Source organism: Trichechus manatus, unplaced genomic scaffold (genome assembly GCF_000243295.1).
Source record: "Trichechus manatus latirostris isolate Lorelei unplaced genomic scaffold, TriManLat1.0 scaffold00112, whole genome shotgun sequence".
In the NCBI taxonomy this organism is placed as follows: Eukaryota; Metazoa; Chordata; class Mammalia; order Sirenia; family Trichechidae; genus Trichechus; species Trichechus manatus.
The window spans coordinates 203,499-215,089 of NW_004444048.1; the positions used below are offsets into that span (position 1 = coordinate 203,499).

The 11,591-nt window shown below is 38.2% G+C and overlaps 1 protein-coding gene across 1 annotated transcript in view; it reads left to right on the plus strand.

Annotated features, from left to right (window-relative positions):
• Positions 1-11,591, plus strand: part of ETNK1 (ethanolamine kinase 1) — a 59,247-nt gene that overhangs the window by 9,344 nt on the left and 38,312 nt on the right. The window contains exon 2 of the mRNA XM_004383584.3: positions 5,839-6,098. Coding sequence (XP_004383641.2) covers positions 5,839-6,098 — 260 coding nt within the window. The remainder of the gene's footprint in view (positions 1-5,838; positions 6,099-11,591) is intronic.

Genomic DNA, 11,591 nt, shown 5'->3' on the forward strand with positions numbered 1-11,591 from the left:
TTGAGCTAGATGTTCCCCGAGACCATGGTCCCCACAGCCCTCCACCCAGCAATTCAGTCCCTCAGGGAGTTCGGCTGTGTCTCTGGAGCTTCCATGACCTTTCCTTGTACAAGTTGTGCTGGTTTCCCCAGTATTGTGTACTGTTGGGGTTAGGCTGTTTTGTGTTGAGGTCATTCTCAGCTATTTGGGACCCTTCATTAGTGAGCTGTGAGTCCTGCATTAGCCCAAACATGCTTTGGTATTCAGACCAAGAACACTGCTCCAAACCTAACCATTCTAACAAACTATCCTCGGGGAGCTAGCGATATTGATCCACAAAATGAAACACCTCCTTTCCATTATACCCCGATTTCAAAAGTGTCGTGTTTTCTTCCCCCTGCCACCTCAACCATCTTCTTGGTGACGAGAGGTTTTATAGGCGCTGTCATCCTTTTTCTTCTGAGACTGACCTGAGGCTAGTGGCCTGAGGTTAGCTGCCTGAGATTAGTGGCCTTAGGTTAGCTCAGACTCTCTGAAATCTGGGATTGGTGCAACCATGCATCCCAAGATTGCCTTTTCCTTTCATTTTAGCTAGCATATTAACAAGAACCGGGTAATTGTGAATTTGGCCAATTTCCCGTTATTTTACACTTATTTGTGGATCCATTGACCCACCTCTCCAGGGATCGAATCTGTCATTTCTGAGTTTCACTCACTTTTTACTTCCTGTAAACCTGAGGGTGGTCTTGATACCCTTGAAACAGATTAAGAATCACAGCATCAGGTTCTGCCACTTTGTTATTTTGGATAAATACAGGAACTTATCTGGGTCATGATTTTCTCATCCTCAAATTGATCATTATCCAAAGTACTTTACTTTGCAGTCACTCTGTAAATTAGCAAGCATTTATTGAGTATCTTCTATCTTGTAGCCCACTGTTTCTCAACTTTTTTTCATTAGCACTCTAAGTAGAAAAATTAAATTAATTAAAATTAAATGTGTTTTTCTTTTTTTAATTGGATACTCTGTCAGATTAAGTGACTTTTTTTTTTTTTAATCTTAGTTTGGTAAGTATTGTTATCATAAGTGAGTATTGAATTTTAGCAAATGCTTTTTCTTCTCTCAGAATGATTACATGATTTTTCTCTATTTTTCTGTTATTAAGGTGAATTACATTTTTTTCTTTGGAATGTTAAATCACCTTTGCATTCCTAAAGTAAACAACATTTGGTTGTGATGTATTCTTCTTTTCATATACTGTATCAATTGCTAATATTTTGATTAGGATTTTGCAACTAGGTTCATGAGAGAGATTAGTTTATAATTTTTCTTTTTTGTAATGGCCTTTACAAATTTAGGTATCACGGTTATGCTGTATTTCTAAAACAACGTGGGACATGTTTCTTTTCTATTTCATGAAAGAGTTGTTTATAATAATATTTGTAATATCTGTAGTGAAACCTTTTGCCATTGAGTTAATTTTGACTTATGATGACCCCATGTGTGTCAGAGTAGAACTTTGCCAGGCCTTTCTTTCCACGGTGTCGCTTGGTGGATTCCAACTGCCAACCTTTTGGTTCATACCCTAGTGCAAACCTTTTGCATCGAGTGATAATTTGTGTCTTTTTTTTTTTGCTTCATAGCTTTTGCCAAGAAGTTATCAACTTTACTGATTTTTTACAAACAACAATTTTTGACTTGATTTTTTTCTATTTCATTAATATTTACTCTATTATTTCCTTCCTAATCCTTTTTTTTCCTCCTTTAAGATTAATTGGCTGTTCTTTTTCTAGTTTTTTGAGCTGGAAGCTTACAGCATTAGTTTTCTTCCTTTTTTATTTTTAACAAATACATTTAAAGGATTTACATGTTTCTGCAAGCACTGCTTTAACTGTCTTCCATAAGTTTTGGTATGCTTTTATTATCATTTAGTTCAAAATGTTTTCTAATTACTGTTGTGATTTTTCTTCATCCTGTAGATTATTTAGATGTGCATTGCTTCATTTCCAGAGAATTGGGATTTTGAAGTTTATTTTTGTTGTATGTGTGTTATTGATGCCTGCCTCATATATACTGTAGTTTGAGAAAATACTCTGAAGATTTTAATCCTTTGGTATTTATTGAGGCTTGCTTTATGTATAGTCAATTTTGTGGCTGTTTCGTGTAGACTTGGGATATATATTCTGTTGTTGGGTGTGGTGTTCTGTGTATGTCAATTCAGATTTTTAATTGTATTGTTAGATCTTTTGCATACTCAGTGATTTTTCCCTGCTTTTAAAAAATGAGCCCTTGAGAGATATGCTCAAATTTCCCACAATTATTGTGAGATTTGTTTATTTCTGTCAGTTTTTGTTATATATATTTTGAAACTGTTATTGGATATATATATAAGTTAGGAATTGTATCTTCTTGGTGGATCCGTCCCTTTATTATGGTAAAATGTCCCTCTTTATCTCTAGTATTATTTCATTAAGGTCTGTTTTGTCTGATACGGTATAGCTACATTACCCTTCTTTTGTATGTCTTTTGTAAGCAGCATATAATTTTTGAAAAAATACTATAAGTATTTTGATTGTGTTGTTTCGTTCATTTACGTTTAATGTAATTACTTGTGTAGTTCTTTTTTCTTTCTACCATCTTACTATTTTTTTTTCTATTTGACCCAAATGTTTTATATTCCTGTTTTTCTGCTTTATTTATTTAGCCTTATTATGGTAGTCTTAGAGGAATGCATAGGTTAATATGGAGTGACACATATTATTACAAACTATTACAGTGCATTTTAGTAAAGACTATATAGGGTACTGACAAGCACTGAGAAGTATTTATGCCTTCCTTGAGTTTAGGGACTGCCTCCTAGAGGAGATAACCCCTGCATTAGAAATTTAAAGCAAGTTAGAAGTTAGTGAAATGAAGAAAGGAACAGTTTGTCAGGCAGAGTGAATAGTACTAGGAGGTTGTACTTTACCCTCTAAGCAGTGTGTGCCACTGAAGATTTTCAGGCATCATGATCATATTTATATTTTAGATAGATCATTCTAGTGACAGTGTGGAGAGTGAATTTTTTGGAAGGAGGGTTGACTAGACTGGCAATCAGAGAGACCAGTGAGACTGTTAAAAAAAAAAAATCAGTTGCCATCTAGTTGACTCCAACTCATGGTGACCTCACGTGTTGTAGGGTAGAACTGTGCTCCATATGGTTTTCAAGACTGTTAGCTGTTTCTGTTCTTTTGGAAGCAGATCACTAGGCCTTTCTTTTGAGGCCCTCAGGGCAGGTTTGAACCACCAACCTTTTAGTTAGCAGTTGAGCACTTAACTGTTTGTGCCACCTGAGGCCACTACAATACAGGCAGTCCCCCGCTTTACAGCGTATTTGAGTTATGATGAACCACAGTTAATGACCATCTTTTTTACATTTTATCATTAGCTACATTACATACAGTGTTGGAACACTAATTTGCTGATGTTATCATTCTCAGATGTTTATATGTAATGTTTTCAACCCTCAAAGACGAAGATTGGATTTATAAAGATACTGATAATAAATCTGTTGCTGTCAAGTCGATTCCAACTCATAGTGACCATATAGGAACTACATAGTAGTTCTACAAAGGCAGAGTAGAACTGCCCCATAGAGTTTCCAAGGAGTAGCTGGTGGATTTGAACTGCCCACCTTTTGGTTAGCAGCCATAGCTCTTAACCACTGCACCACTAGGGTTCCACTGATAATAAAAGGCGATAATAATGAAAACTAAAAAAGAAAAAGTATTCAACTTACGTCAGAACTGACTTATGCTGGAGTAGTCAGAATGGAACCCTATCATAAATTGGGGACTATCTGTAGTACAAGCACAGGTGTTGACAGGGTCCTGGATTAGGGTGGTGGCAATGGAAATAACGTGGATTGAATTTAAGAATTACTTAAGAAGTTAACTTTTCAGGTGTGTGGATGGATTGAGAAGGAGGAGACAAGGATGACTTTCTAATATTTGACAGTGGATGACAATTGGTACCATTGAATGATTTATCTCTGATTTTGAGCAATTTGATTATGATGTGCCTTGGTGTAGTTTTCTTCATGTTTCTTGTGCTTATGGCTTGTTGAGCTTCTTGAATCTGCAGGTTTGTAATTTTTCATCAAATTTGGAAAAATTTTGACCATCATTTCCCTCTTTCTCTTCTCCTTAGGGACATCTGATTTTCTGAATATTATTTCTTTTGAAAATGTCTCAGCTCAATGTTGCTCTTTTCTCCCTTTTTTTAAAAATTCTTTTTTTCTCTGTGTTTCATTGTAGTTTCTATTGTTATCTTCAAGTTCACTATTTTTTTTTTTTTACAATATTTAATCTGCTGTTAATCTCATCTAGCTATCTTGAGAAGTTTAATTTGGGTCTTTTAAAAAATATCTTCCATGTCTCTGCTAAACTCTTTGAACATATGGAATACCGTTTTAATGTCTTTGTCTGCTACTTCTAACATCTGTGCCAGTTCTGTGTTGATTTTAATTAATTGATTTTTCCTCCTTGTTATAGCTTATATTTTTCTACTTTTTTGCATGCCTGGTAATCTTTAATGGAATGCCACACAATGTAAATTTTATCCTGTTAGGCACTGGATATTTTTGTAGTTCTATGACTGTCTTTGAGTTTTGTTCTGGAATGCAGTTACTTACTTATAAATAGTTTGAATCTTTTGGGCCTTGCATTTAACAGTTGTTAGGCGGTACCAGTGCAGTATTTATTCTAGGGCTAGTTATTCTTCATTACTGATGCTAGACTGTTCTGAGTACTCTACTGATTAACCCATGAATCATGAAGTTTTCCATTCTGGCTGGTAGGAACAGTCACCATTCCCAGCCCATTGTGAGTGTCAGGCACTGTTTCCTTTCATCGTTTTGAATGGTTCTTTCTTTAGCCTTGGGTAGTTTCTGCATATGATGAGCCAGTCAGTACTCTGCATATTACTCGGTGGGGTAATTATGCAAAATTTCTCTCATTTTCTCTCTTCTTCAGTACTCGGTGCTGCAAACTCTAGCAGTCTTAGTCTTCTTGGACTGTGTTTCATTTCTTCAACTCAGGCAGTCCTCTTGGTGCTGAGTTCTGCTTCTCTCTCTGCACTAGAGTCTAGGAATTCTTTCAAGGCATTAAGCTGGGGCAGTCATAGGGTTCACTTTCTTTGTTTCTCATCTCTCTGGGATTACTATTTTTTGTCATCTGATTTTCACTTTTCTTGAAAACTTGTTTTGTATATTTTGTCTGGTTTTCGTTTTGGGTAGGAGGGTGAATCCTGTCCCTGTTACTTCTTGGTCGGAAGTAAAAGTAGCGCATTAGATGATTTAGATCAGTGATTTTCAACCTTTTCTCTAAGGTTGGAACCCTTTGCTCAAATAAAATCATGTGCTGAAGTCCAGTATATGAAATAAATGAGAGCAGATGCTGGTAGTGTGATGTGTATACATTCTTACTTTTGCATGTGTGGGGGAGATAGCAGAGTGTTACCCACTTGACTTCTTATTCCCAATCCTTTAGGGTTTCACAGAAACCACTAATATAGGAATTACAAATAAGTATATTAAAAAGTAAGCAAATGAGAAATACTGGAGACAGAGTGAATAGTTAACACTAGGATCAAGGAAGACATGATGTTATAGAAATTAAAGATGATGTGTTAAACTTTAGCATTCTTTTTTGTTTAAATCTAGAATTAAAATTATAGACATGGTAGGCAAAATTGTATACAAAGGTTCTTTTATGATAAAAAGTATGTATCTTTTAATTAGTACTAACTCATTATTTTTAAGTCATTTCCTATTCCATTCTTTAAAAATAGATCATTGCTTTTCTTTCTTTTTTTGGCAGCTCTTCACAGATGGAATCACAAATAAACTTATTGGCTGTTATGTGGGTAATACAATGGAGGATGTAGTTCTGGTGAGAATTTATGGCAATAAGACTGAGTTATTAGTTGATCGAGATGAGGAAGTGAAGAGTTTTCGAGTGTTGCAGGCACATGGCTGTGCACCACAGCTCTACTGTACCTTCAATAATGGACTATGCTATGAATTTATACAAGGAGAAGCATTGGATCCAAAGCATGTCTGCAATCCAGCCATTTTCAGGTACATTTCTTTTTCCAAAAATTTTTCATTTTGAAAATGTTAATTACACTTAGGAAATACTTTTCATATGCTATTAGCGCTAACAGTTACATGTTTTTATGCTTTTGCTTATGTAATGATGTCCTGAGATTTGTAAGTGCAATTTGTAGCATACTAAAATGGCTGTTTTTAAAATGGCCTTTTCTTTCGTTGAGCAACTATTTGGTTAACTTACACACTTTCTTTAGTTCGGGTTTTTGGTTTTGTTTCATTTTTTACTGAAGGAAAAAGCAGTAATTCCCTTTTTATCTGAAATTGTAATTGTTGACTCTTTTGCAGAAGAAAGGACCCCAAGAGATTTTTGGATTAGCCTGTTGCAGAGGGTTGTGAGGCTTCCCGTATTTTTTTTTAGTGTTTGAACTGAGGTGTTGCACATTTCTTATTTCCAAGTGTTGTTTCTTAATTGCTCATATTTCCAGAGTTCTTGTTTACTAAGATTCTATTAATAATGCTAACACATCTTTGCTATTCTTCAGTTTTCATTATTAAATTCAGTATGTTTTCTATAAGAATAATGTTTTGAATAAGCTTAATCATTTTACAAAGTTGCTGTATTTTAAATTCTCTTTCTGTACTTGAAAACTCTAGTAAATTGGGTTGATTTAAAAATATCAGTCAAGTTTATAGGTTAAACCAGCAGTTCTCAAACATTTTGATCTTAGGACCCTTTTACATCTCTTATTGACGACCCCAAGGAGCTTTTGCTTATGTGGGATATATTTATCAATACTTACCATATAAAAAATTAAAACAAAATTTTAAGACACAATAAAATACCAAGCACATATTCCATTAGCCATCACAGTGATGACATCATTAGATGTCGTGTAGCCTCTAGAAAACTACACTGTATAATCTTGAGAGAATAAGAATGAAAAAGGCAAGTACTGTCTTATGAAAACCGTTTTAACCTTGCAAACCTCTTAAATGGATCTCAGGTCTCCAGGGGTCCATGGGTCTTTTTAGAGAATTGCTGAGATAACACATTGATTAAAAACAGAACGGACCAGTATCAATCATCTACCTATTTTAAACCTGTATCAAATAACATTTTTAAATATTTTGGCTTAGAAATATAATCTGAACCCTAGTGTTTAGCTGTTAGATAAAGCCAACTACAGTTTTTAGCTGTTTTATATTTAAATACATGTGTGTATATATATATATAAACAAATACCTGTATAATGGGATTAAAAAATGAATAGCTACATAAATTGGGCCAGAGGAAAAGCTGAAGTAGGTGTCAGATACAAAAATATATCCCTTAAGTCTGCTAGAGAAAAGGGCCACATGAACTTTGGTAGTATCTAAAAGCTGTTGCCGTTGAGTCAATTCCGACTCATAGCAACACTGTAGGACAGAGTAGAGTTTCCAAGGCTGTAGTCTTTATGAAAGCAGACTTCACATCATTCTTCTGCAGAGCAGCTGGGAGGTTTCGAATTGCCAGCCTTTTGGTTAGCAGCCTATTACTTTAACCACTGTGCCGCCGGGCCTCCTTGTAGTAACTGAAGCAGTAAGGAAAATATTAGTTTTAAGAGTCAGTGTCCAATAGATTTAAGAAAAAATGTTGCCTAAGACAAATGCCATTTTTACTGGGTTAGTAGTCTTAACTGCCTTATACAGCCCACACTTTCATACATTATACATTGATAATCCTAAACTGCCTTTAATATATTAAGATGCTTATCTTCCAATACCAAGTCTAAATTTGGTCTTCTCTGACACCAACTGCAAATTCAGTTATTCTTCTGACCCTAACTACCTGGAGCTAGGTCAGATTTCACAAGTTAAAGGGCATAGTCTAGGCAAGACTTCAGATATCAGCTGCAAGTTTGGGGTCTCCAGGACACCTTCACTTCTGACATGCTGGCTACAAATTTGTAGGTTCCCACTATTGACTCTTAATTCGATAATTTGCTAGAATGACTTATATAACTGAGGGATGTGCTATACTTAGGATTATAGTTTTACTATATTGAAAGGAATACAAATCAGGACCAGCATAAAAAAGAGACACACAGGTTGAGGTCTGGGAGGTTCCTAAAGGTGGAGTTTCTGTGTCCACAAGGATTTATAACCCTCCTGGTTAATTGATGTCTAGCACCAACCAGGAAGCTCACCTGAGCTTCAGTGTCCAGAAGTTTTTTTTATTGGTGCTTTATTGAATCATTGCTCACTTGGTTAAACTCAATCCCAAGTCCTCCCCCTTTGCTCCCCTGAGGTCCAGTTGATATCATGTAGTGATTCTTTCTGGCATTGCCAACCATTTCATTCAGTAGCCCCCATTCAACATTCACCTCATTAACATAAACAAAGATATTCCATTCACTTGGGAAATTTCAAGGATTTAGAGGTTACTTTCCAGGAACCAAGGACAAAGACCAGATTCTTCTGGTAAAGTAATTCTTCATCCCATATACACCAAATTTAAACTTTTATATATCAGTTTAACTGTTGCCAGTGGATATGGCTTACCTGTCAAAAGCTCAGATTCAAGAGATTCTTACCTCCTTTGACTCTGTATTCGCACGATGGAAACTGGATGATTGGAACAGTTTTTTTCCTCTTTTACTGATCATAGTGGAAAGTTATAGAATCAGAAGCTGTGTCAAAATTCTATATTAATGTGTTACTGTGATGCTGAACTGGTCTCAGCAAAGCTTTCAGACTAAGACTAAGAAGAAAGGCCTGGTGATCTACTTCTGAAAATCAGCTAATGAAAACCCTATGGATCATTACAGTCTAATCTACAACCAATCATGGGGATAGTGCAGAGTTTTGTTCCGCTAGGCATGGTGTCACCGTGAGTCGGGCCAAATTGATGGCAGCTAACAACCACCACCACAACAGCAGCTCTGTCATTAGGAGTAAAACTATGGGGCCAGTCTGCCTCGACTTTATGGGCTGTGTGAGTATCATTTAAACTTTCTGTGCCTCAATTTTCTCATCTAAAAAATGAGAATAATAAAAGAAGTACCTATCTCTAGGGTTGTAAGGAATAACTTTGTTAATATACGTAAAAAGCTTAGAACAGTGCCTTGTCAGGCATATGTTAGGCACTATACACTGTATTGTTAGCTTTTGTAATTATTATAATGTGTGTTTTTTTTTTAAGACTTTTCAGAGCTTACCAGGCTTTTACAGAGCTTTTAATAACTTGACGTTAGCTAAAACATATATTAAAATATTACTCAGATAAATTTTGGATATTTCTAATCTATTTGTTACATTTTTAGAAGCATAATTTTTGAATTTTAAAATCCAAACACAGAATTCTTTGCTTTTAGGAACTATTTATAGCTACATATTATAGTAGTCCTTGAGGTGTATGGAAACCAGCATATGGATGTGGCATAGCAAATATTTATTGCTACTGAACACCCCCCCCCTGCCCCCGCCCACTCATGACAGTACTAACCAGTCTTGGAATTATTTCCTCTTAAACCTGGATAAGACTTCAGAATACTTCCTAATTTTAGGTAATTACTACCTGTCTTAGTCATCTAGTGCTGCTATAACAGAAATACCACAAGTGGATGGTTTTAACAGAGAGAAGTTTATTGCCTCACAGTCAAAGTAGGCTAAAAGTCCAAATTCAGGGTGTCAGTTCGAGGGGGATGCTTTTTCTCTCTGTCGGCCTTCTCATCAGTGTTCCACCAGACTAGGAGCCTCTCGACGCAGGGACCCTGGTTCAAAGGACGCGCTGTGCTCCCGGCACTGCTTTCTTGATGGTATGAGGTCCCCAACTCTCTGCTTGCTTCCCTTTCCCTTTATCTCTTGAGAGATAAAAGGTGGTACAGGCCACACCCCAGGGAAACTCCCTTTACACTGGATCAGGGATATGACCTGGGTAAGGGTGGTGTTACAATCCCACCCTGATCCTCTTTAACATAAAATGACAATCACAAAATGGAGGCCAACCACACAATTCTGGGTATCATGGCCCAGCCAAATTGATACACACATTTTTTGGGGGACATAATTCAGTCCATGACTTTCTACCCTTTGGCCCCCAAAATGTCACATCCTTGCAACATGGAAAACATATTCACCCCATCATATCATAGCAAAAGCCTTAACTCCAAGTCCGAAATCCAGAAATTCCTCTTCATCTTTGAAATCTGGAATACACAATGGCCCTGCCCTCCAGACTCTAGGTATTTGGCCACACTCTTCAGATTCTGTGTGGAGGCCCCTCGGCCCTGGGCTTCAGCTCCGCCTTCCAGACCCACTGGGACAGCAACTCTGCTCCCTTGGCTTTAGGCGCACCATTCTCCCGGTCCATATGAGTGGCGACTCCAGCCTTAGAAGCACCAGAGGCCATTGCTCCACCCTTTGAAACCCCTGAGGTCATGACAATACCTTTTGATACTGAGGCAGCTCGGCTTCTTGTGTCCCTTGTCTCTTCAGCTTCTGCTTCTGTTTCCTGTGGCTTCTTGGCCCTCGGGCCTCATGCCTCATCTGCTCTGGTGGGGCAAGTGTTCCAAAGCTCTGTAGCTTTACCGGTAAGTGCCTGGAGGCACCCCACTGCACCAGGAAGCCTCCTGCACACAGGCACTCAGCTCCCTTGCTCCGTGAGTCGGCAAGCCTAGCTCCACCGATAAGTGCCCAGAGGCACCCCACTCCGCCAGGAAGCCTTCCGCGCACAGGCACTCAGCTCTCTCGCTCGTGGGTCAGCTCCAGTGCTGTCTCGCTCTGGTCTCCTGGTTCTGCTGCTGTTTGTTCTCTGCTGCTGCTGGTCCTCTGTCACTGCTGCACGTCTATCCATTCACAGTTTTAAAACTGCTTCCACATTGTAGGTATCTGTTAGAGCAGCACCCCACTCTTCCAGTACCAGATGTCTTAGTCTGGGTTCTCTAGAGAAGCAAACCCAGTAAAGCATATAAATATATATAGAGAGAGATTTATATCAAGGAAATAGCTCACGTAGTCATAGAGGCTAAAACGTCCCAAGTCCTCAGATCAGGGTAGAGGCCTCTCCCACTTCACGTAGCCGTAGAAGCTGGTGAACCCAAGGTTGGCAGGTCAGAGAGGAGCTCCTGCTCACGGGCTGTGAAGGTCCGTGAATTCCAAGATCAGCAGACAAGACAATCAGGTTTCTCCTGATTCACGTAGCTGCAGGGGCTGGCGAACCCAAGGTCAGCAGGTCCACGAACGGACTCTTGCTTGCAGGCTGAGAAGTTTGACGAATTCCGAGATCAACAGTAAGCTGCTAGCTCAAGTCCCACGAACCGGAGGTGAGACAACAAGAGGCAGCTGCTGAGTCTGGAATAAGCCAAAAACCTTGGCAAGGTGAGCAGGCAGAAGGTAACCGGCGGAAGGCAGAGAGATGAAACTGAGAGGGCGGTGAGCTGCCACAGGCAGCAGATTCCATCATGGGGGTGATCACAACATTATACAACTGCTAAAACACTGAGAATAATGGTCTAGCCAAGTTGACATACAGTCTTAACC